Raw genomic sequence first — 21,465 nt, forward strand, 5'->3', positions numbered from 1 at the left:
AACTATTCGGTTACCTCTCTAGACTTTCAGGTGGCACTGGTGGTGAAGTCTGTTCCTTCACTGTTGTGACCACACACACACTACAAGGTTCACTGAGGGGTGCTGCTGAGTGATGTGGCTGCTGGCCTGGAACGCTGCATCTCAGAGCACGAGTGGCAGCTTCCTTTGTGCTGCTGGATCCAGAGGTGCCCGTGTACAGACAGCATGTGTAGGGTAGTATGCCATGGCAACAAATGCTGCTAGTTTAAGTCATCACTATTAGCTTTTTTCCCCTTGAATGTTTATTAAGCTTTTTATATATTAACATAACCACAGTGATAAGAGAACAACAACTCTCAGTACAACATTGGTCTAGACAGTCTATACACATTTACATCTCACATGCACCCGACCAGTAAGGAAACAGCCCATCTTACTGCCCTTCTCTGTGGAAAAAAAAAAAAAAAAGGACTTAAATACTTTAAGGGATAGTTCAACATTTTGGCAAATTGGCCCATTGCCATAATCCCTATAATTTTGGGAGTAGGTTCATTACCTTTAATTGTTGGTACAAGCTATTTTTAGAATGGCGGAGCAGAGCTGTGAGCTGCTCAAAGCTTCGCTACGGGGGCTAATGGGATTTCTTGATTTCCCTCATCAAACTCATCAAATACACAATCCAACAACTCCAAAACGCTCTGGTGGACAAGTTGTGACCTGCACATTCACCACGCTATGAGATAATAATGGATCGTTACAAGACACAGTTGTTTTCGAGGTAAATTCATGCAAAACCGCTGATGCACGTTCCCTTCGTGGGCGGTTTTTCAGCAAGCAGTCTCTGCATTTGCCTCTAAAACAACTCCGTCTCATAACGTTCTGTTATTATCTCATAGCGTGGTGAATGTGCAGGTCACAACTTGTCCACCAGAACGTTTTGGAGTTGTTGGATTGTGTATTTGATGAGTTTGATGAGGGAAACCAAGAAATTCCATTAGCCACGGTAGCGTAGTTCTGAGCAGCTCACGGCTCTGCTCCGCCGTTCTAAAAATAGTTTGCACCGACAATTAAAGGTAACAAAGCTTCTCCTAAAACTATAGGATTATGGTAATAAGCCAATTTGGAACATTTTTGAACTATCCCTTTAAATAAATAGAATTAAAAAAAAAAAATACACCCCAGATCACAATTCTAGATGTTTCAAATGACCAGGTTGTAAGTACAGTGTTATGAACAAGACACAGGAAGAGAGCCAAAGGCCAAGGACAACACTTGAAAGTACTGAAGCCACTGCAGAGTTAGAAAAGTGAAGACATGGCGTCCAATCATAAACTGTCCTTCTGAAGAGTGAAGCAGACAGGTCAGGTACTCAAGGGGAAAACATTCCATAATTATCTTATGCCAGTTTGATTTAGTGGGGGGTTTGTCATTTATCCAAGACAAAAAGATGTTCTTCCTTGCTGCATAAATGAGGATATTATACAGTCTGGCAGAGTTAGCATCCATCACTATTAGCTTTTAATGCAAAATAAGTTATAGTGTACCGCATACACTGTCTGATGCACGCTGCTGCAATGCAAGAGATTCTTGACTTTTGGATTCAAAAAATCAACTCAAATCGGGAGAGCAGTTCATTATGGAATAAATGTATGAGCCTGACCAACGCAGCGGAAATACATGACAGAAGTAGAGCAGTATTTCATGTGAACAACATCCACAACCTTTTTATATCTAATTGCATCCTTGCTGACGTTACGTCCAGCCAATTCAGTTTTGCAAGACATTAATTTGCAAATGTCTCACACTCTGCTATAAAACACATTGACAGCAGGAAACATTTAAAAAACAACAAGTCAATTCCTGTCTGGGGAGTAAGACACGCAGTGTGTTGTTCACTATGACAGCAGACAGACTTTGTATGGAGGGAAGGACAGGTGGACGATGGCTTAATTGCTGTGAATAATGCAGTTTTCTGTTCACAAAGCAACAAAACAACAGACGAGGCTTCTTTGGTGCTACAAATAAATGAATGAATGAATGAATGACTAAATAGGTAAAGGAGATGTTCATTGTTATAGTTTCTGTAAATCATCCAAAATAATACAGGAAATCCAGAATAAACAATTTCTTTATATTCATTCAACACCCTGGTTGAAAAAAACGGAATGCTTAGATGTTACAGAATGCACACACACACACACGCAATGAATCAGTTGAGGTAAGCCAGATACCTTTAGGAAAACCAGACGCTGCTTATATGCTCCAGATTTGTGTGTGTGTTATTGTCTTGAACTGCGACATGCAGAAAAATGAATGAAGCGTTAACAGAAAAAATGAGGTAGAAAGAGGCCAGCTCTGGTTAAAGAAGGAGAAAATGAGGAGAGAAAGGAAGAAAGAGCCTTAAAGGAAGAAAGGAGGGATGGGATGACAGGAAGAAACATCAAAGACATAAGAAGCAAACGGCAGGGGGAAGAATGCAGAAGCCTCAATTAATTTGTATTAAACATTTCACAGAAAAATAATAAATAATCACCCATGCACTGTCTCTTACTGTAACACTACACAGCAAACAGCTTCCTGAGTATGCAGGCAGAGTGCTGTCAAGTTCACCACAAGATCAAATCATTTCCTGTTGTTTTCAATATTACACTTCCACTGGCATGTGACAAGAGGATGGTCACAGGCTGAAGCCCTTAACTGATTTTCAAACGATGTGAGAAATGTTTCTGTGTGGCTGCTCACCTACTAATGATCAATATCAGTAGGCTATGTATTAACCCGGTAATGAATGAATCCATTAGATGAATCAAGTGATGAGGTATGAAAAGACATTCAATTTGTTTTCATGTGAAAAAAGGAACGATCAACAACTGTTTAACTACTTTTTTCTCTATGCAGTTACAGTAATATGTTTAGAGCTAGTTTAGGCAGAATAGTATTGGCCCTGAGATCCCTCACACTCAGGAACACTGCATGTTTTCATTGGATGTTGCAGTTTGATTGTAACCTGCTATTTGGGAATATAGCTATGTCAATAAAACACTGTAAACTGACAGGGGTAGTTACAATTAGATGTGATTTTCCTATACATTGTGATCCAGAGGTGGAGAACAAAATTGTAGGCCTACTTGTCTTGTGCAAAAAATTATGTTACAGTAAGCCTACATTACAGTAATGAGGCGGACTGGGTTGTTTGCAGCCAGTGAATGTGCAGAAAAGTGACATAAAATGAGAGACACTCTGCAAGAAGACACTTTGGAAGATCCTCACTTGATTTCACTAATTCATTTTTTTTTTTTTTTTAATCCTAGCCTAGCTATATAGTATAATTTTTTCATTAGTTACTCATGTCTTATGGGAATTGTGCACGAAGGGCTATCCTACACAGACAGAACACTTGCTGCATGAGATATCATGTTAAATAATCAATCATGTTTAATAGCCTAATCGTAATTTCAATAGTAGCCTACTGATAAAAAATAATTATGAATATGATTTTTGTCCTAATCAAGCAGCTCTAGCCCGCTGCCCTTCTCCATCCTTATTCTTATCTGATTGGCTTCTCCTACTTAAAGTTAACAGGATGGAGTTCAGCGACAAAACGTCAGAATCATGACCTGAATGTAGGCAAAAAGGGTACACGAGTAAAAAAAAAAAAAAAAAGAGAGAAAAAAAAAGTGGTATTTTATTTTGAAAGCAGCGTCAGCCAACTTCCTTCCCGTCTCGTCGATAAACCGCTGAGCTTGACGCGAACGAGCCAGAAAGCCACTGGAGCAGACGCACAAAGGGTGTGGAAGAACCTGCAGCGATGGGAATCAAACTGTACTACACCACCGTTACTGCCTCACGGACGGTGAGTCGAGCGGCTCTCATTTCATACGTTTAACGTTCCGGTTGTGTTTGTGAGCTCCGGTAGCAGCAGCAGCAGCAGCAGCAGCAGCAGCAGCAGCAGCTAACAGTGCTCAGTCCCACAGACACACCTAGCAGCCTCTCACTAACAGCTCCTTCCTGACTAACAGTGCAGTGGGCCTGACACACTCACTGCCCACACTTATGTCATTATTGAACCGTCAGCGTTACGACGGGGAAAGGTTAAAGTTATCACTGGGGGAATTAGCATTAACATAACGGACTTGTACAGACCCTATGGTACAGACTGAGCAAGTCAAGCTCGCCTCCTTCATCTCGGCGGAGGGAGGGAGAGAGGGAGGGAGGGTGTTTGGCTATAGCTAATTTTACTCTGCAGGTATTTAGCTTCAAAGTGTGGACGGTATGACTTATCAAAAACAGCGACAGTATCATAGTGTCATATCTGCACAATAAGCTGACCAGAATAGCTAGTTGTATTGACCTTTATGCATCCGCTTCCTGTGCGGAAACTGCTCGCCAAACTTCATATAAATTCAGTCAGTTTTAGGCTGCAGTAGTGAAGTCACTGTAAAGGCCTCCAACAAACTCATTATTGTAACTTAGGTGAGTGATTCTCTGAATTCGTTGCACAGTGGGTCCCTCAGGTTAAACCTCAAAGAAAAATTTATTTTATTTTATTTTTTGCATTTTAAAGCCATAAATTGATGGATCCATGTGCCTTTGGACTATAAAACACACAAAAAAGCAATAGAAAATCCTGGATGACAGCCAAATCTGTATGTCCCTGTTGACCAGAATCAATTTTTCATTGAATTTAAAACAAATAAAAATTGCAAGTCACCTAAGTTTTTTGTTAATATAATAATATTCCTGACTGCTTTAACCAAAACAATACACAAATCTGAAAAAAATATACAATATTTTATCATGTCTCCCAGTTTTGGTCAACCCTGTAACAACATAGCTACAGTTATGTAGCTGTTTTAAAAAATAATGGTTCAATTCAACAACCTCAGCATTGAGGAAGTGACATCACTGAAGTCTTTAGAAGAACATACTGTAAAGAGGAGAAATGATTGCATCTTTTCTATTTTATTGTTTTTTATTGTGAGACTCCATTATATAAATACATGATAGTTAACAACTGTTTAGGAAAACACAATCATGTTGAAAAATATTATAATTTCATGATTTCCTAAAGTCATGTGATGCTACAAGTGTTGGCAAATTATGGATCATTGGTCACTTTAAGCCAGGATCTTCAACCCTGTAACAGAATAGGCTACATTGTGAGGGGATTGAGTCGTTTTTATGGGGTTGAAAGTTTTTTTTTTCAAAAATCAGACAACACAGAGTGCACTGAATTCAGAGAATCACCCAGGTGTCAATTACATGTACATTAGACACACAGACATCTTTCATCTGCAGCACTTCCTGTATCACTTACTGTAGAATTGTCAATAATTGACCCTATGAATCAATAATGCCTCTGAACTAAGAGCTTCCTGGTAGATAATATATAAACCAAATTAACCAGTGGAGTCTTAAGTGTCTGTAAAAGTCAAATATTTTATTTCTAATATTTAACCTACTTGTTGATGTGAAAATAAGATTTTAAGAGTTTGATTTTGCAATGGAGTATTGCTACATTTTCTACACAGCACAGTATTATTACAGTAGAGCAGGCTGACATCAGGACGGTCTGCAGACAGAGATAACCTCACTGTGCACTACCACATCCCTCGCTAAAATAACTTTTGCAGCACTTTATGAAAACAGTGTATGGCGGCGATGCACTGGACCAAACATCTGGTATCTATTAGGTGAGAGGAATTCATGTAGTGGAAAAGTTTTGTGACTGCGATTCGTTTTTTTTAACCCTCTCCTGTCCTGTGCAGCAGTGAGCCGACCTCTGGATACCAATGGATTGTTAACTATTTTAATATGCATTGGTTTAGATTTGTGTATATATATATTTAGTTTGTTTAGATTATAATAATCTTTTCCTTCCATTATAAAAACACACCCAAGACACACTGGGACATTTAAAAATAAAAACAATCCCTTTTTTATGCATGTTTTTCTCATTTATCTTTCTTAATACAGTTCACTTAATGTCCTGCAGTGGAAGTAATACACACAACATTCAGGAAGGCTTTCCTGGCTGTCTCCACCATTGAATCAATGCAGACCGGAACATCTAAGCTGTCGGGCGTGCTTCAAAATAAATTGCCTCCTTTTGAATTATTGTGTGTGGTCTAAGTCACACACCAAACTTCATACAATTCAAAGCAGCTGTAAACTGCTGAATCTGCTCTCCCGGTTTTGTGTAACAAGCAAAAATCAATTCCTCTTTTTCTGTGTAAGGCCACAGCAGTGTTCTCTTACAGCTGTGTGTATGTGTGTGTGTGTGTGTGTGGGCCAATGAGTGCCAGCTTTGTGTGTGTTTTCCAGTTGGTGTCGTGCTTAGGTGTGGTCACATTTTTACGAACTAAACCCCCACTCCCAACTTCCTCAGTTGACATAAAGATAGTAGAGTGGTCACTGGGTCTATTAATCATCAGCCACCAGCCAGATAAAGCTGCTGCTTTTTAAAGGCACAGTCTTAATAAAGCTCAGGCTGATTCTTTGTTTCCTCTATCTCAGCACTGTTTTCCAGAAAAATGTCTGCATGTCCTCCCCCTAGAGGAGAAATGACATTTTAAACAGTTTTTTTTTTGTGTGTGTGTGACCTTGATCTGTTTGTTATTCACTCCGCTGACTGAAACAGCATGGTGACCGTCAGCCTTTTGCAGGGGTCTCTCTACTCTCTACGTGCAGATCATTAGCTCAGGGTTTCATAAATGAACTCCCTCTGAGTGCTGAACACGTCTTTCAAACGGCTGCTGTGGTTTTTGCTCTCCCTCCTCCCAGGTGAAGTCTCAGCAGGCTGAAGTGATACGAATCCTCGAGAGTAAAAGCATTCAGTACGAGCTCATCGACATCTCGGTGGGCGGGGAGCTGCGTGATGAGATGAGAAGCAAAGCAGGAGACCCAACAGCTGTCCCTCCCCAGCTCTTCAATGAGGATCACTACTGTGGGGTGAGGAACACACACACACACACACACTCGGCTCTAACAGAACAGAAGATGTCTAGGGCCGACATATTGTTGTGTTATTTATTTTAACTTAATTCATTAGCTGTCAGGCTTATTTAGATTAGATAAGTATTCCACTATTGACCAATATAAATCCACATGAAGGAATCTCTGTTTCTCTCCGTGTGTCAACTGAGGAATGTTTTGGGCGAAGAGAATCATCCAACAACACTTGGAGAAGACTGTGGTGATTCATCCACATAATGTATATCATTGATTATGACAACAGCATGCAAACTGCAGCTAGAAAACCTGCAGAGGATTATCTGAAGTGTGGGAGGATTTTAGACAGAAGGGGAATGACAGCAGTACAACAGCTGTACGTGGTAGCTTAAAACAAAAACCAGGCGTCCCACAGGGCTTTGTTTTAGGACAACACTGTTTTTGTTTACCTTTTAATTTACAAGCTGCTGTTGTTGCAGTAATATAACAGACAGCGTGACTCATCCAACATGGATATTCAGTCTTTATTTTCTGTTTGTCAGCTGTGTTTGAGTGAGAAAATAACCTAAACTGATGTTTCAGTCTGTATATGTTTGAGTTCTATGTCACAGATAGTGATTTTCCAGTCATGGGAAAGAGTTGCTGTGACATCCAGTAATAAACTAATGTCCCCTCACATGCCAGTCCGTTAGGTACACATAGATACTGTAAAACTGATCTTTATGATACAGCAGGCCTGCTGTAAATCCTACCTGCATGAACACTGTAATCAGTTTTATGGAATCTCATTTATTTTAATGGTCAGTTAGTTCAGAGACTGTCACTTGAGCTGTCCACTGGGTTATATTGAGAGGTGTCCTTAGGATTTTGTCAACTTTAATTGATGTAAATGAGATATTTTGTTAATTCTGAGACTTTACTTTTGGTCAATGATGTGATGCAACCCAGTGTCAAGTGGTATAAGTAGTATTTTTTCATAAAAATCTGACTATATACAGGAAAATAAATCTGGGCTAAAATGTGCAATAAATGTAATTCACTTTTGCAATGCAACATTATGTTCCTTCACAAATTATACATAATTCGTAACATTATTTAGAAGAAAAGTGGTGTTTTTGAGCAAAAACAGTGCTCAGTGTTGCCAAAATTTAAATATAGAAACCCAGCAAAAAAATCAGTTTCAATTTAATGTTTTTTAGTGTATTTTTACAGTGCATATAGAAAATATTTGCTATTTAGCATTTTTTTGTGGTTACACCATTTTACATTTCCAGGGGCATTCAGTCTTACTTTTGTTATATATGGTTCAAATGTCATTTGAAATGACATGGCAAATCTGATGCACGCTTTTAGAAACATTTTTAAAAAGATATTTCTGAATTGCTCATCTTGCCAACTGTTATCAGAACTGTTTTCTTTCCCTGTTTGCTGACTGACTCTCTTCCTCTCCACAGAACTATGAATCGTTTTCCGAGGCGGTGGAAGCTGATACAGTGGAACAATTCCTGAAAATGGCATGAGGAGGTCGAAGTGTAAATTCTCCATCTTAACCCCAGCCGCCTCCCCTGCCCCTGCCCCCTGGCCCCCCGGCCCCCCGGCCCCCTGGCCCCACCCTCTGCCCTAACGGAGGTCTTCTTATCCACACTCCCTGCACCACTGGCAGTGTCCATCCACCTTCAATGCCATAACAAAGAATGCCAAATATCTCGTATTCAGCTAATCAGAAGACACACATTCCCCGCAACCTACTGCGTCATTAGACTCTAAATCAGTCTTAACCTTTTATTTTTTATGTCTTTAATTTTTGTTACTTTCTTTGATTCCTTTCAGACCCTGTCTGACAGACCAGTGTTACTAAGGAGTCCTAGTCCACTAGGAATCAATGGGGTGTCTAAATGTGCGGTAATTAGGTCGACTAATCTTGGCTGCAGCCACATGATCGCTGGAGATTAAACTAATCCACTGGATGACAACATTCAACCCAGAATCTTCCTGATCCTCTGCAGACCAAACACACATCATCACTCAGTCTTAACTACCTTGTTGTCTTTTTTTCTGTAGCCTTCAAGTTCCCATGTTGTACATGACGGCACACTATCCGTACTTCACATGGATGCAAGTGCACACGGAAGTAGCAAGGACCGTGATGTCCTTAAAACCCAATTAACTACAAGTTCTACCAGCTGTAAGATGCCTTCTGGGCACAGACAGTTTATTGTTGTTTCTGGTCCATTGGTTACCTTATGCAATTATGTGACGAGAGGTTTGGTTTGAAGAAGCAAATCCACTGTAGCCCACTGAGGTCCTGTGCTGATCTGGTTCGAGGGGCTGTAATGCCACCAACATTCAGAAAGTTTGTTTTTTTTTTGGGCCAGAATTTGGCCAGATATCAAAAATAAAGTTTAACTTTAATGAAGCTAGAAACTAGCACCCGTCTGCGACATATTAAAGGCACCCTGTGGAGTTTTTTATTATTATTATTATTAATAAGTAAAGTGTTTACAAAAGTGCGTTATCCTTCAGGTTATTTGTCTTTACAAATGTCTGGAAGGAAATGCCTATTTGCTAAAATAATACAAAATCTGCATTGTCAATATCTATGCTAGCTAGCTTTTGAAACTCATAGGTAACCCAACTTGTGTGTTACCACTACCTGTCAGTCTCAGTAGTGTGAGACTGGTGGCAGAAGTTAATATACTTCCTGTGTGCATAAGAGGCAAAACAGGAACCCACTGATAAAATCATGGCTCTACACAACTAAAAATAGTCAAACACTCCACAGGGTGCCTTTAAGATGAATTGTACTGAGGGTGTGCCCCATGTGTTTTCTGGGATGTGTAGGGAACTTTAGAAACTAACACACCACCATTGAAACTTAAACATGGTGGCTGATTTGAGAAACCACACAAATTTGATCCTAATGTGAGGAATCAAAAATTACATGAGATATTAAAGAATACAAAGCAGCAAAATAAAATCCAGATGAAAAGACAATTTTGCAAACTTTATTTTTGGAGTCTGGTCAAACCTTCCTGAGGGCGAGGGTTTCAGGAGGGGATTGCAGTATTAGTAAGATCATGTAGAGAGGATGGATTTGTGGACCAAATACTCCCCATTAGATATGCTATAATGGTTTCCATTGAACCAAACTTCCTCAGGAGTCGGCGTACTCTTGAAAAAACAAGTGGTTTAACATTTCAGTAGTTGGCTGCTTGATTCTAGCAAACAGTTGAGCAAGAAGAACAATGTGTTTAACATCACATTTGGTGCCAATGTATCTGTAACGCTCTCTTGGAGGTGGTTATTTGCTGTAGTATTAGCACTTACCTGACATCTTCTATGTTTTTCCATAATTTTACTGTATAACTTGAAAGCTTCACCAATGGGTGCTCTGCATTGCTGGGCAACATGACGCCAAACATTTATAAGGGAGCATTTGGTAGGGAGACTAAATGATTGGACTGAAAGATGTGAATCTTCTTTGTTTCAACCACGTAGCTTTTTTTCCTTCTGCTGTTTATTTAATGTCAGTTTCACTGATTGTACTGGGCATGAAGATGCAGTAATGTGACTATGCACTGAAACCCTTCCTCATTCTGAATGACATGAAGGTCAAAGCTGGTGCGTTTAGATTGACCGGACTCAGTCTCACTAGCCTTAGGGAACACTCACCACATGGGAAAAATGAAGGCTTCACTTATTTGTGCTTTTTATGTATTTGCATCATACATTTCATTAATCTCAGTTTAAATATTATGTTTTTGTATTGGTTTCATGTCTTTTTTTAAAAATTGAGAACAACATGATTTCCCTTCTTGTAATCGTTTCATCTGTCAAACCCCCACTTTGCTTTTCATAATTGTGTTGTTACGGTTTGGGATCCCTAGTAATGACAGCCTTCACACACAATGTTTGTGCACTGTTTTGTAGGTCGGTGGTTGTAGGTGTTTGCCTGTTATTGTTGTATATTCACTATGAATCATGTTTAAGACATTCCATGTCTCTCTGAGCTCCTGCTTTGCTTTTGGACCAATTCCCCTTGGCCAAAAAAAGAAGAAATTAGGGAATAAAATGCTGTTGTCTTCCAAGAAGATTGTGAAAAGTGATTTATGGGTTAAAAAATAAAATGGAGTTGAATCTACCTGTCTGGATATGTTTTTTAATTGGCTGTGGAACTAAAACTTTAAATGTGTCATTTTAATGAGGAATATTACAAGACAGTGTAGGGATCTTAGTTCACCCACAAGATGGTCATTTCTAATTTGCATGTTGGTGTAATATTATGTTTGCCAGTGCAGTCACATGAATGGCATCTTCCATAGTAGATCTAGTTGTGTCAGTGCATTTGTTGCAGTTGCACGTGAGCCACATATTTTTTCAGAATAACTGTTAGAAAGACGTCATCATTAGTATGTTCTATATAATGATAACAGACATCATCTAGTTTGTTGTTAAATATAAAATTTACATTCTGTCCAATTGGCAAACCATAAGGTTATTCTTATGACAGGTTTAATGATCATTCATTAGTAACTGGGAAAAATTTGTTAAAATTCTGTAAAGAAGAATATTACATAATGAATTAAAAAAATACCAAAGGAAGTAAATTTCGGATTTTAAAGAGGAACTATGTAAGTCCGGTTGCTTTTCCACAGTTTTGTTAACCCTCCTCCCGGCCATGTGAGTTTCCTTACAATGAAGCCAGCGAGAAAACAATCAATAGAGCGATACACAACGTTATATCATATTCTCTATCATATATTTGTGTAGTTTAATCTGTCATAAACAAGAGAATATGGGTTACAGGGCATGGGACAGAGACAAGAGCTGGGACACCGGGGCAGCGGCGCTTATCTTGCAATCAAAGATGCCGTCTTTGTTGCAAGGTTGGTTTTCAGCCTAGAGACGCTAGGTGGAAGGCAGAGAGCCTCCATTCTCCCTTGTAACAAGTTAAGCCATTTATTAAACCATCACAATTAATCTAAAGCAGTTAACTCCAGGTAAAAATGTAACATAGTTAAGCCACAAATCCTGCATAGTTCCTCTATATTTAGTATAGTTCCTTTATTTACTCAACCGCAGTACCTCTGTGCTCCTTTGGGGTGGCGCTGTAGCACGTTAGACCTTTCACTTTGCCGCAGAAGAAAAAGATAGCGGAAATATACATCGTGGTTTCAAAATAAAAGCCCAAAACAACATTACAGCCCACCGTCTGCGCTGCGGTTGGTGGGGTAAATGTAGAATTACTTTATTTTGAAAACGGTCACGGGAAGTTTTGCTGTTGAGTCGGCGACGTTACTAAACATTAGTCCAAGGAAGGAAGCTGAGAAATTTGACAGGATACTGACAAGGTAAGCCGAGTAAAATAGTGTTTTTATTGCAATGGTGTCAGAGACAGTTGATATGTGCATCAGAAACCTGTGTGTTCCGGTCAGCGCCGTCACTGTGTGACTGACAGGAGCAGCAAACGCACAGGTTAGTTAGCAGAGTTAAGCTAGCTGGCACAAGTGTTTTGAGATGATAAAAGCTCAATGTTCACTATTTCAACTGGTCTAAAAATAGATCAGTACAAGCCAATGAATCCAGTGCCTGTTTAGGTATTTATAACATTTTCATTGTATCGGACCACTGCAATAATCTCTCCATCTGCCACTTTTAGCCGACACAGCCTGGTGTTTGTGTAGCAGAGACAGTAGCCCGCACTGCTGTGAGGTAACACACTACACTTTGTTAGAAACAGCGCGTTTGGACTGAATAGGAATCACACTGGTCCGTTTGTCCATGCTGTGGATATTAGAGACTCTAAGCTGCACTTTTTCATTCAAACATTAGAAGTTATTTTAACACGGAAACTACTTGGGTAAGTGTGTGGAGCACAGGTGCATTCAGAGGACCTATAGGTTTGTGTGTGTGCTCACAACGTAGTTTAACTTAAACTCCGTTTGGTTAATCTGTATTATGTATTTGAAGTTGGCATAAATGTACAGTTGTTATGCATCCTTGTGCTTTGCTGGTAACTCTTAGATTTAGATATAGCCTAGACCAACATGGACAAAATTGTTGGTACCCTTCTGTTAAAGGGGGAAAAAATCCCACAATTGTCATTGAAAAACTTGAAATTGACAAAAGTAATAATAAATAAAAGATTTGTGAAAATGAAGTAATGAAAATCAGACATTGCTTTTAAATAGTTTTTCAACAGATCTATGTTTCACAGTAGGTACAGCTTCATTTTTGCATCCTGCATTCAAGACACCCTGTGCACCTGGCACACCTAACCTGACCAGGAGTCAGCAGGTGCAGAAGTCACTGACTGCAGTGAAGATTAATGGTACCATCATTTTTGTCCAGGCCAGTTTCATTAGTTTGTTTTTTAAAATAATTCTGTTGAACCACAGTTCAAAAGCAATGTCTGATTTTCAATAGTTAATTTCCATCTATCACAACTTTTTTTTTTTTTTCCAGTTTCTGGTTACTTCAGTGACAATTGTGGATTTTTCTTTCTTTAATGGAAGTGTGCCAAAATTTCTGTCCACGTCTGTATGACTCCAGTCCACTCCAACTCAGTGGAAGTGAATTGGAGGAATCTGTGGTGCTCACAGCTTTGGTCCTGGTTATTTTAGAGATATAAAAGAAACATAAAAGTGGTTGAATAATCAGTTGCAGACATGCATCTGAAGCCATGCAAAAACTAGTACGAAAAGTCATCGTATATCTATAAAGGGAGTAAAACTTTGGAATAATCTTGACTATGAATTAAAAAACTGTGTAAACAACATTATTGACAACTATAGGGCTGTATCATGACACATTGTAAAAACTGGAAGTCTAGCTTGTCCATTCGTAGCCTTCTCTTTTGTTTTGCAAATATAAGTGATAATATTAATTCTGTCCTATTTGCTCTTTATCTTCATCTTGTAAATGCATATCTTGATGTACAAAGAGTAGGCACAATAAGCGATCCCTTCAGCACCTTTTGCTCCATGTTTTACTGACCAATCAATGCATTTTGTCTGTTATTTTTAATCGACCAAACTCAACATATGAGACTTGACAAAACAAAAACATAAATGATCAGCTTTGATACATTTGCTTGTCTTTCTGTCCCATGAAGCCACATGTGAAGATGAGCGTCCCAGACTACATGCAGAGCGCCGAGGACCACCAGACGGTGCTGGTGGTGGTCCAGCCCGTCGGCATAGTACCCGAGGACCAGTTCTTCAAGATCTACAAACGCATCGCCAGCGTGAGCCAGGTGAGCATCAGGGACTCCCAGCGCCTCCTCTACATCCGCTACCGCCACCACTACCTGCCCGAGAACAACGAGTGGGGGGACTTCCAGACGCACCGCAAGGTGGTGGGCCTGGTCTCCATCACCACCTGCGCCACGGCCAAAGAGTGGCCGCAGACCGCCGAGCGCTTCCACGGCCAGAAGGAGGTGTACAGCTCCACGCTGTACGACTCGCGGCTGCTGGTGTTCGAGCTGCAGGGAGAGATCGCCGAGCAGCAGCGCACCGACGTGGCCTTCTACCCCGGCTTCGACGACTGCTCCGACGTGGAGAAGAGAGTGGAGGACTTTGTGGAGTCCATATTCATCGTCCTGGAGTCCAAGCGGCTGGACCGGGCCACGGACAAGTCTGGAGACAAGATCCCTCTGCTGTGCGTTCCCTTCGAGAAGAAGGACTTTGTGGGTTTGGACACAGACAGCAGGTGAGTTCACTCCTCGGCATGTAGAGGCTGGTACAGGTGTGCTTCAGTCTTGAGTTTGTCGATGTGATAATTTGCGTTATTATTTCAAAACGTGTTTGTTTCCGTGTCAAGTTGCTTGTTACATGTTGGCCTCGCCAGTTTAAAGAACTTCTCCTCTCAAAAATCTGTCTTTTGATTTTTGCTGCTTTCAGTTCTGTTTGTTTACCTTTGGTTTATTTGTCTTTCTTCTTCTTCTTCTTTTTTTTTCTCTCATACTGTCCTGTGAGTTTATTGTTGGGTGTGAAAAGGTGAGACGGTAGCTCCGTAAGTCTAGTCCAACCCACGCCGGCCCCATAAGCTTTAGCTCTGCCCCGTCAGAAACAGCTACACCTCGGGACTGTTGTGCATTTGCTCGTGACTCTGAGCCAAACTCATCACTCCTCCAGATGTGTCTTGCACAAACTGATTTGAAACATCCTGACACTGACAGCAAATTATTCTCATGCAGAGCATACATTGGAAACTAAAACAAAAAACCCAGTTAAGCAAGAGTCAAGACTCATCACAAACCTACCACCTGTCTGTAAAACCTACAGTTCAGTGCAGTAGTTGACTCGCATACTGTGACAACAGTCCTGTGTTTGTCACTGTTACAGTTAAGAAAGCACTAGTCTTATATTCACAGGTCCCGTGACCCCGTGTTTTCCATTCTGACAGTACTTCTGTAGTGAATGCAGAAGACAGTTAAAGGACCATACCTGTGTTTTTCTTCATACAGCAAATATAACCTTGAAGGGATATTTCAACATTTTGGCAAATTGGCCCATTGCCATAATCCCTATAGTGTTAGGAGTAGGTTCATTACCTTTAATTGTCGGTGCAAGCTGTTTTTAGATTGGCGGGGCAGAGACGTGAGCTCTACATGGCGTGTGGTATTTTCGCCTTTCCCTCATCAAACTCATCAAATACACAACCCAACAACTCCAAAACGCTCTGGTGGACAAGTTGTGACCTGCATATTCACCACGCTATGAAACAATAATGGAACATTATGAGACAGAGTTGTTTTCAAGGCAAATGCGTAGCTGGAACTACATCCCAGACACAGCTGCTCGGTAGAGTGACTTCAGAAGTGCAAGTAGTTCTAAATATGCTATTTGCTTCATGTGTTTAATGTTACATAATTATGCGTTATTATCTCATAGCGTGGCGAATGTGCAGGTCACAACTTGTCTATGAGAGTGTTTTGGAGTTGTTGGATTGTGTATTTAGTTTGATGAGTAAAATGTGGAAATACCGTGAGCCTCGGTTGCGTTTGCTGAGCAGCTCACATCTCTGCCCCGCCGATCTAAAAACAGCTTGCACCGACAATTAAATGTAATGAACCTACTCCTAAGACTATAGGGATTATGGCAATAGGTGAATTTGCCAAAATGTTGAAATATCCCTTTAATGCAACCAAGCATATCTTAGTAACTTGCAAAGAGCCACTGGTTTCAGAATCGACCTGGGTACTGTAAGTAGTTTATTCATGTATCTGACTGTCTCTCTGTCTCTCTGTCTTTCTGTCTTTCTGTCCATCCACCTTGTTTTATGTTTTTCTGTCACTTTTTCTACCACACACTGTTTGGATTTATATTCTGTGTTTAAATGCTGATGGAGGCCACAGGTTAATGTTACCACATATAGGCTCTGAGCCTCTCTTCTGATTGGCTGAGTGTTTTCTGAGCGATCCAATCCTGAAGCGCTGGATGGTGGATCCATGTGGTCTGGGTTCAGGACGTGGCTGACAGCGGTAACTTCACAGTTGTGATGCCACAAAGTTACAGAGGTCCTGACGGCTTGATTTAAGGCTCAGTCTGTGAGCACAAGCTGTGTTCATTTCTCTGTGGACTGCAATTTGATACTCTAATAGTAATAATAAAAACCCAGACCTGGTCCAAAGACCAAAAACATGGACCTTTAATAGTAAATTTGATGTATGTATCGTTTTTTGTAATTGTAGGAATTACAAACTGACATTTTTCAATTTGATATCCATATACAGTATTACATAATTAACCGAAACTGGTGGCCATCCTCGCAATTAAAAAAACAAAAAACAAAACACACACACAACATGCTTTGGAAATGCAGAGCCTTATTGCAATTGTGATTTAAAAGTTGAAAACAGTGATGTGGAATAATTTGATAATGGATGTAAAGTACTGAAACAGAAAACACTGCTATGGTCCTTTAAAGGAGGAGCTGATAGTTTGGACTCAGTGAATCCAGTTTGGCTCAGTCCACGCTGCTGAGGTTTGTCCCTGCTTCAGAAGAGTTTGGTTTGGGAGGGGGCAGTTTGGGATTCATGAGAGCAAACATTATGAACTAACTTGGAAATAGCTGCGCACCCACTCATAAAAACACAAATTTGAAAAAGAAATGACACCCATGTCCAAAGATCCGGTTTGTTTCCTGTGGTTAATCTTTCATCGGCAGCAATTTTCCTCTCAGATTTATTCAATTAGAACATTTTCATTGTTATTCCGAAGAAACGAAGCATTATTGAGCGTTTTTAAACTGCTAGATGTGTGATATAGATGTTCCTGTAGATTTCCATATCCCCGTGTTTTTCTCCTCTTGACCTTCCCAGTCTGTTGGGAAGCACATGTCTTGCACAATGGTCATATTTTCCCCTCAAAACAGTTCCTTTTCTCTGTGTCTCCTGTGAAGCTGCTCCGTCCTCGGTACCTGTGTTATTGTGCAAGACTGAAGGGTCGTAGTAGGTCAGCTCATCCTCGTTGTGTTGCTCTCCTTTGCTTGTGCTGTCCCGCCCCACGCGCCCCCTGTGTACAGCAGCTGACCGATAAGATTCACTCCAGCCTCCTCCCTCTGGCTCCCTGCTGACATAAGAAATGACAGAAGAGCTCTTTTCATAAGCAGGAGAATGGAAAAAAAAAATCTACTTACCATCCAAATCCATATATGTTATTCAGGAATGTGAGCGTGGTTATTCATTCTGCTGTTGTCTGACAGACTCCCTCTCTTTCTTTCTCCCTGCTGCTTTTCCTCAGGCACTATAAGAAGCGTTGCCAGGGACGGATGAGGAAGCATGTGGGGGACCTGTGTCTCCAGGCGGGCATGCTGCAGGACGCCCTGGTCCACTACCACATGGCTGTGGAGCTGCTCAGAGGGGTTAATGACTTCCTCTGGCTCGGTGGTAAGTCTCAGGGATGGCAGCTTATTACTGCAAGGCCAGAGCGCGTGTGTGTGTGTGTTTGTGTGTGTTTGTGTGTGTTTGTTTGTTTGCTGATGCTGATGTTTAATATTGTACGATATCCCATGAAGCCACACAGCCACAATATCAGCCAGCTGCTGTTTTCTAGATTTATATCAACTCTATATCAATCTCACTGATGCTGGACTAAATACCAAAATTGACATTTGGGTGTTAAAGGCCCCATGCTGTGCACTTTTCTCTGGGTTTATTTACCTGCTGATATCCCTAACAAGATGTATCATTGGTTTTGAGTACCTGTGATCTGCTTAATATCGTTTATACTGCCCCTTTCTGTTGCTTCTTTCTGGAGCTCTACCAGGCACAGATCATTTGGCCAATCAGAAGAGAGAATGAGAACCTCTCCTCTGATTGGCTGACTGTTTTTGAGCGGCATGTGTTCGGGCCAATCACAGGCAAGTAACTGAAACCTAAGCTGCATTCATAAGAATTGAAAAAAAACAACTGGTCACGGTGGGCGGAGTTACCTTGTGTGTGACATCACAGAAAGGAGGAAGTGCTATCTGCTCGTCTTAAAGAGAATGTTCCTACAAATGGGCGGTGTGTGTTTCTCCGTTTATGACCAGTTTGATGCATGGGGCAGTATATACGTGGCCCAGAGACCTCCCCAAGCACGAAAAAATAACCAAAATCACATTTTTCATGCCATGGGGCCTTTAAGTTTTTTCTTACATGATCACAAATTGATCCTTGGGATTGTGTTGTTAGAAAAAATAAGGCCTTAATTGTTGTTAAAATGTCTTTAATGGTGCGTTCCAGTTGTACCCGTTACAATTTTAATGTGGAACACCGCTTGAAGTTGGATCTCCAACTCGGAAAGTCGGACAAGTCCCAGCCGCCCCGGCATAAGAATCCATGATGGCTGCTAGTCATGTAACAGTGGTTAACACTCACAGTGGTTTTACTCTTTATTTTATTTCTCTTGTTATTGTCTCATATTAAAGTCAGCCATGTGCACTGTTCAATTCCTATCCCGGGACATTTTCCAACACTGTTTGTGCGTTATGAACTAACAATGACTAGCAGTGGCTAATGGCTTGTTACATGTTTTCGTCTTAAGTTTGTACGGCTTTTTAAGAATTTAAAATTCTATGATTTTATGATGCTCTTAACATGATTTTTATTTATCACTGCAGGTTTTCCTTTTTATTCTATTATGATATAAGCTCGGATCGCCTTTTATGACGTCTTGGCATGTAGCAGCATTGCACAAGCACTGACCAGACTGATTTTATGTCTTTTGTGTCCTGTATGTTGTGAGTGGATGATGTAATTGATAAGAAATGTTTTGATATGCAACCGAGAGGCACTATGGGCCCAAAACAAATTTCCCCTCCGGGACAAATAAAGCTACCTTACCTTACCTTAGAAACGGTATGGATTGCCACCATTGGAATCTAACATCTACAAGTATGAAATCGTTCCATTGTCTCTTCATTTTATTAGTCATCCATTTTTCTGATTTCAGTGTTGGTTTTTCACCTTGGAGGTGGCATCATTCCGAGTTCCAGTGTAAATGGAATGGAATAATCATTCTTTCATCATATCAAAATGTGTAAATGTTAAAGCAGATATCAGTGGAATGTTTTTGTTAATATAAGTCCTAAATAGTCCTATTTTCCGTCAGCAATCACTTACATGAAGTATTTCAGCCTAAACACGAGTCTCTCCGTCACTCTGCTCTGCTGTAACCCGAGGAGAAAATTTTCCTTGTGGGATACAAGTGTTATCCAATGAGGGGAGAGAACGGCATGAAGGGCTGTGTGTGCAGCCAAGGGATGCGCGTGAATGTGGTGACGTAGCACGAGGACCAATTGATGCCTGACAAGGGCGGGGGCTGCTAACTCATGGTGCGTTCAAGGAAACTCGTACTTTGTGTTTTTCCTTCCCGTGAAGTCATACCAGTTTGATCTGGTACGAGTTCACGGGTCGGAAGTTACGAGTGGCCGTTATAGGGAACTTTCACAGACAACAGGACGGTAAAAACACGAGCTACGGGTTACCTGGAACGCTACCAAGTCGTAGTTGTGACTTGAAGCTGTAACTTACGGTTTCAAAAGCCTGCCTTGAACACAGCATTAGCCGAAACGGCCGTGCCGATGATATCTGCTTTAAATTGCATAGGAAGTAACATTTTCAAACATGTTTCAGTGCTACAGTTTCCACTGTAGTATCATCTGGTTTTATGAATGTCCTGGGTTCACTGGGTCTTGATTTCCCATCCTTTTTGTGTTTGACGCTATCCATGCTGACATGTACTATCACTAATAACAGTATGAAAGTATTATGATACAGTAACTCTATATTGTAAGTTTAAAAACAAAGCAGGCAAGGTGGTGTGGCAATTAAACAAATGAAGTCCTGGCACGAGGCTCAGAAGACAATATAACAGGAATATAACAACATAGACAGAACAACAAAGACAGAAAAGTACAGAAGAATATAAATACAAATGAGTTGAGAGAAAAGACACAGCAGGAGAAAAGATTCATGCAGTTCAAACATCAGGATTGCTGCAGGACCTTCAGAAGCTCTTGCGAGATCTACAAAACAAATGTATAATTTGTGTGTTATTTATGTTTGCAGCTGCGTTGGAGGGTTTGTGCTCGGCGTCGGTCATATTCCACTACCCCGGAGGCACAGCGGGGAAGGCCGCGGGACGGAAGCCCAGTATCTCCCAGCCGGCAGACGCAGGGAAACGCCACAGACCAGGTGAGAACGTCGCCCCGTGGTCAGACTGATGGAGTCGGACAGAGGTCTGGTCGGGAAAACAGCTGAGTGAGACTGTCATGGCCGACTGTCGACCCCGAGAGCTGCTGTATTTCACTCGGCTGAGCTGCTTCCTGCGTGTGTGTCAGCTTCCTGAACTGCTGAGGCTTCTCTTATTTACCCTGATGACTTTAACACAGTTTAATCTGTCCACTCTGATATTAACATTCTCATAACAAGGTGTTATATTAAAGGGATAGTTCAACATTTTGGCGAATTGGCCCATTGCCATAATCCTTATAGTTAGGAGTAGGTTTGTTTCCTTTAACTGTCGGTGCAAGCTATTTTTAGAACGGCGGAGCAGAGCCGTGACGCTACGGAGACTCTTGGGATTTCTTGGTTTCCCTCATCAAACTCATCAAATACACAATCCAACAACTCCAAAACGCTCTGGTGGACAAGTTGTGACCTGCACATTCACCACGCTATGAGATAATAACAGAACGTTACTAAACAGAGTTATTTTCGAGGCAAATGCAGAGACTGCTTGATGAAAAACTGCCCCCGACGGGAATACGCATCAGCGGTTTCTCATAACGTTCCGTTATTATCTCATAGCGTGGTGAATGTGCAGGTCACAACTTGTCCACCAGAGCGTTTTGGAGTTGTTGGATTGTGATGAGTTTGATGAGGGAAACCAAGAAATCCCATGAGCCTCAGTAGCGTAGCTCTGAGCAGCTCACGGCTCTGCTCCGCCGTTCTAAAAATAGCTTGCACTGACAAATCAAGAAACGAACGGGTAACGAACCTACTCTAGGGATTATGGCAATGTGCCAATTTGCCAAAATGTTGAACTA

General features: G+C 40.9%; 2 protein-coding genes across 4 annotated transcripts in view; both read left to right on the forward strand.

Annotated features, from left to right (window-relative positions):
• Window positions 1–3,746: 3,746 nt before the first annotated feature.
• sh3bgrl3 (SH3 domain binding glutamate-rich protein like 3) lies at window positions 3,747–11,071 on the forward strand. The gene is made up of 3 exons (XM_085792337.1): window positions 3,747–3,832; window positions 6,763–6,930; window positions 8,385–11,071. The coding sequence occupies exons 1-3, from the start codon at window positions 3,788–3,790 to the stop codon at window positions 8,448–8,450; spliced, it is 279 nt and encodes a 92-aa protein (XP_085648463.1). The 5' UTR covers window positions 3,747–3,787; the 3' UTR covers window positions 8,451–11,071.
• A 1,127-nt stretch (window positions 11,072–12,198) lies between these two features.
• trappc9 (trafficking protein particle complex subunit 9) overlaps window positions 12,199–21,465 on the forward strand; it is a 266,554-nt gene continuing 257,287 nt past the window's right edge. For 2 of the 3 annotated variants that reach the window (XM_085792340.1, XM_085792339.1), the window contains exons 1-4: window positions 12,199–12,281; window positions 14,045–14,640; window positions 17,676–17,821; window positions 20,486–20,611. In XM_085792340.1, coding sequence (XP_085648466.1) covers window positions 14,057–14,640; window positions 17,676–17,821; window positions 20,486–20,611 — 856 coding nt within the window. In that variant the 5' untranslated portion in view covers window positions 12,199–12,281; window positions 14,045–14,056. Of the gene's footprint in view, window positions 12,282–12,375; window positions 12,643–14,044; window positions 14,641–17,675; window positions 17,822–20,485; window positions 20,612–21,465 lie in introns of those variants that run through there. The other variant, XM_085792338.1, reaches the window with a different exon arrangement.

This window comes from Trachurus japonicus, chromosome 11 (genome assembly GCF_045865225.1).
Source record: "Trachurus japonicus isolate A0001 chromosome 11, Traja_1.0".
In the NCBI taxonomy this organism is placed as follows: Eukaryota; Metazoa; Chordata; class Actinopteri; order Carangiformes; family Carangidae; genus Trachurus; species Trachurus japonicus.

Excerpts from the sequence above, each read along its gene's own strand:
- sh3bgrl3 (XM_085792337.1), top strand. The coding sequence starts at position 3,788 with ATGGGAATCAAACTGTACTACACCACCGTTACTGCCTCACGGACG. Across the intron at positions 3,833-6,762 it reads CCGTTACTGCCTCACGGACG|GTGAAGTCTCAGCAGGCTGA; the intron begins GTGAGTCGAGCG and ends CCCTCCTCCCAG. Across the intron at positions 6,931-8,384 it reads ATGAGGATCACTACTGTGGG|AACTATGAATCGTTTTCCGA; the intron begins GTGAGGAACACA and ends TCCTCTCCACAG.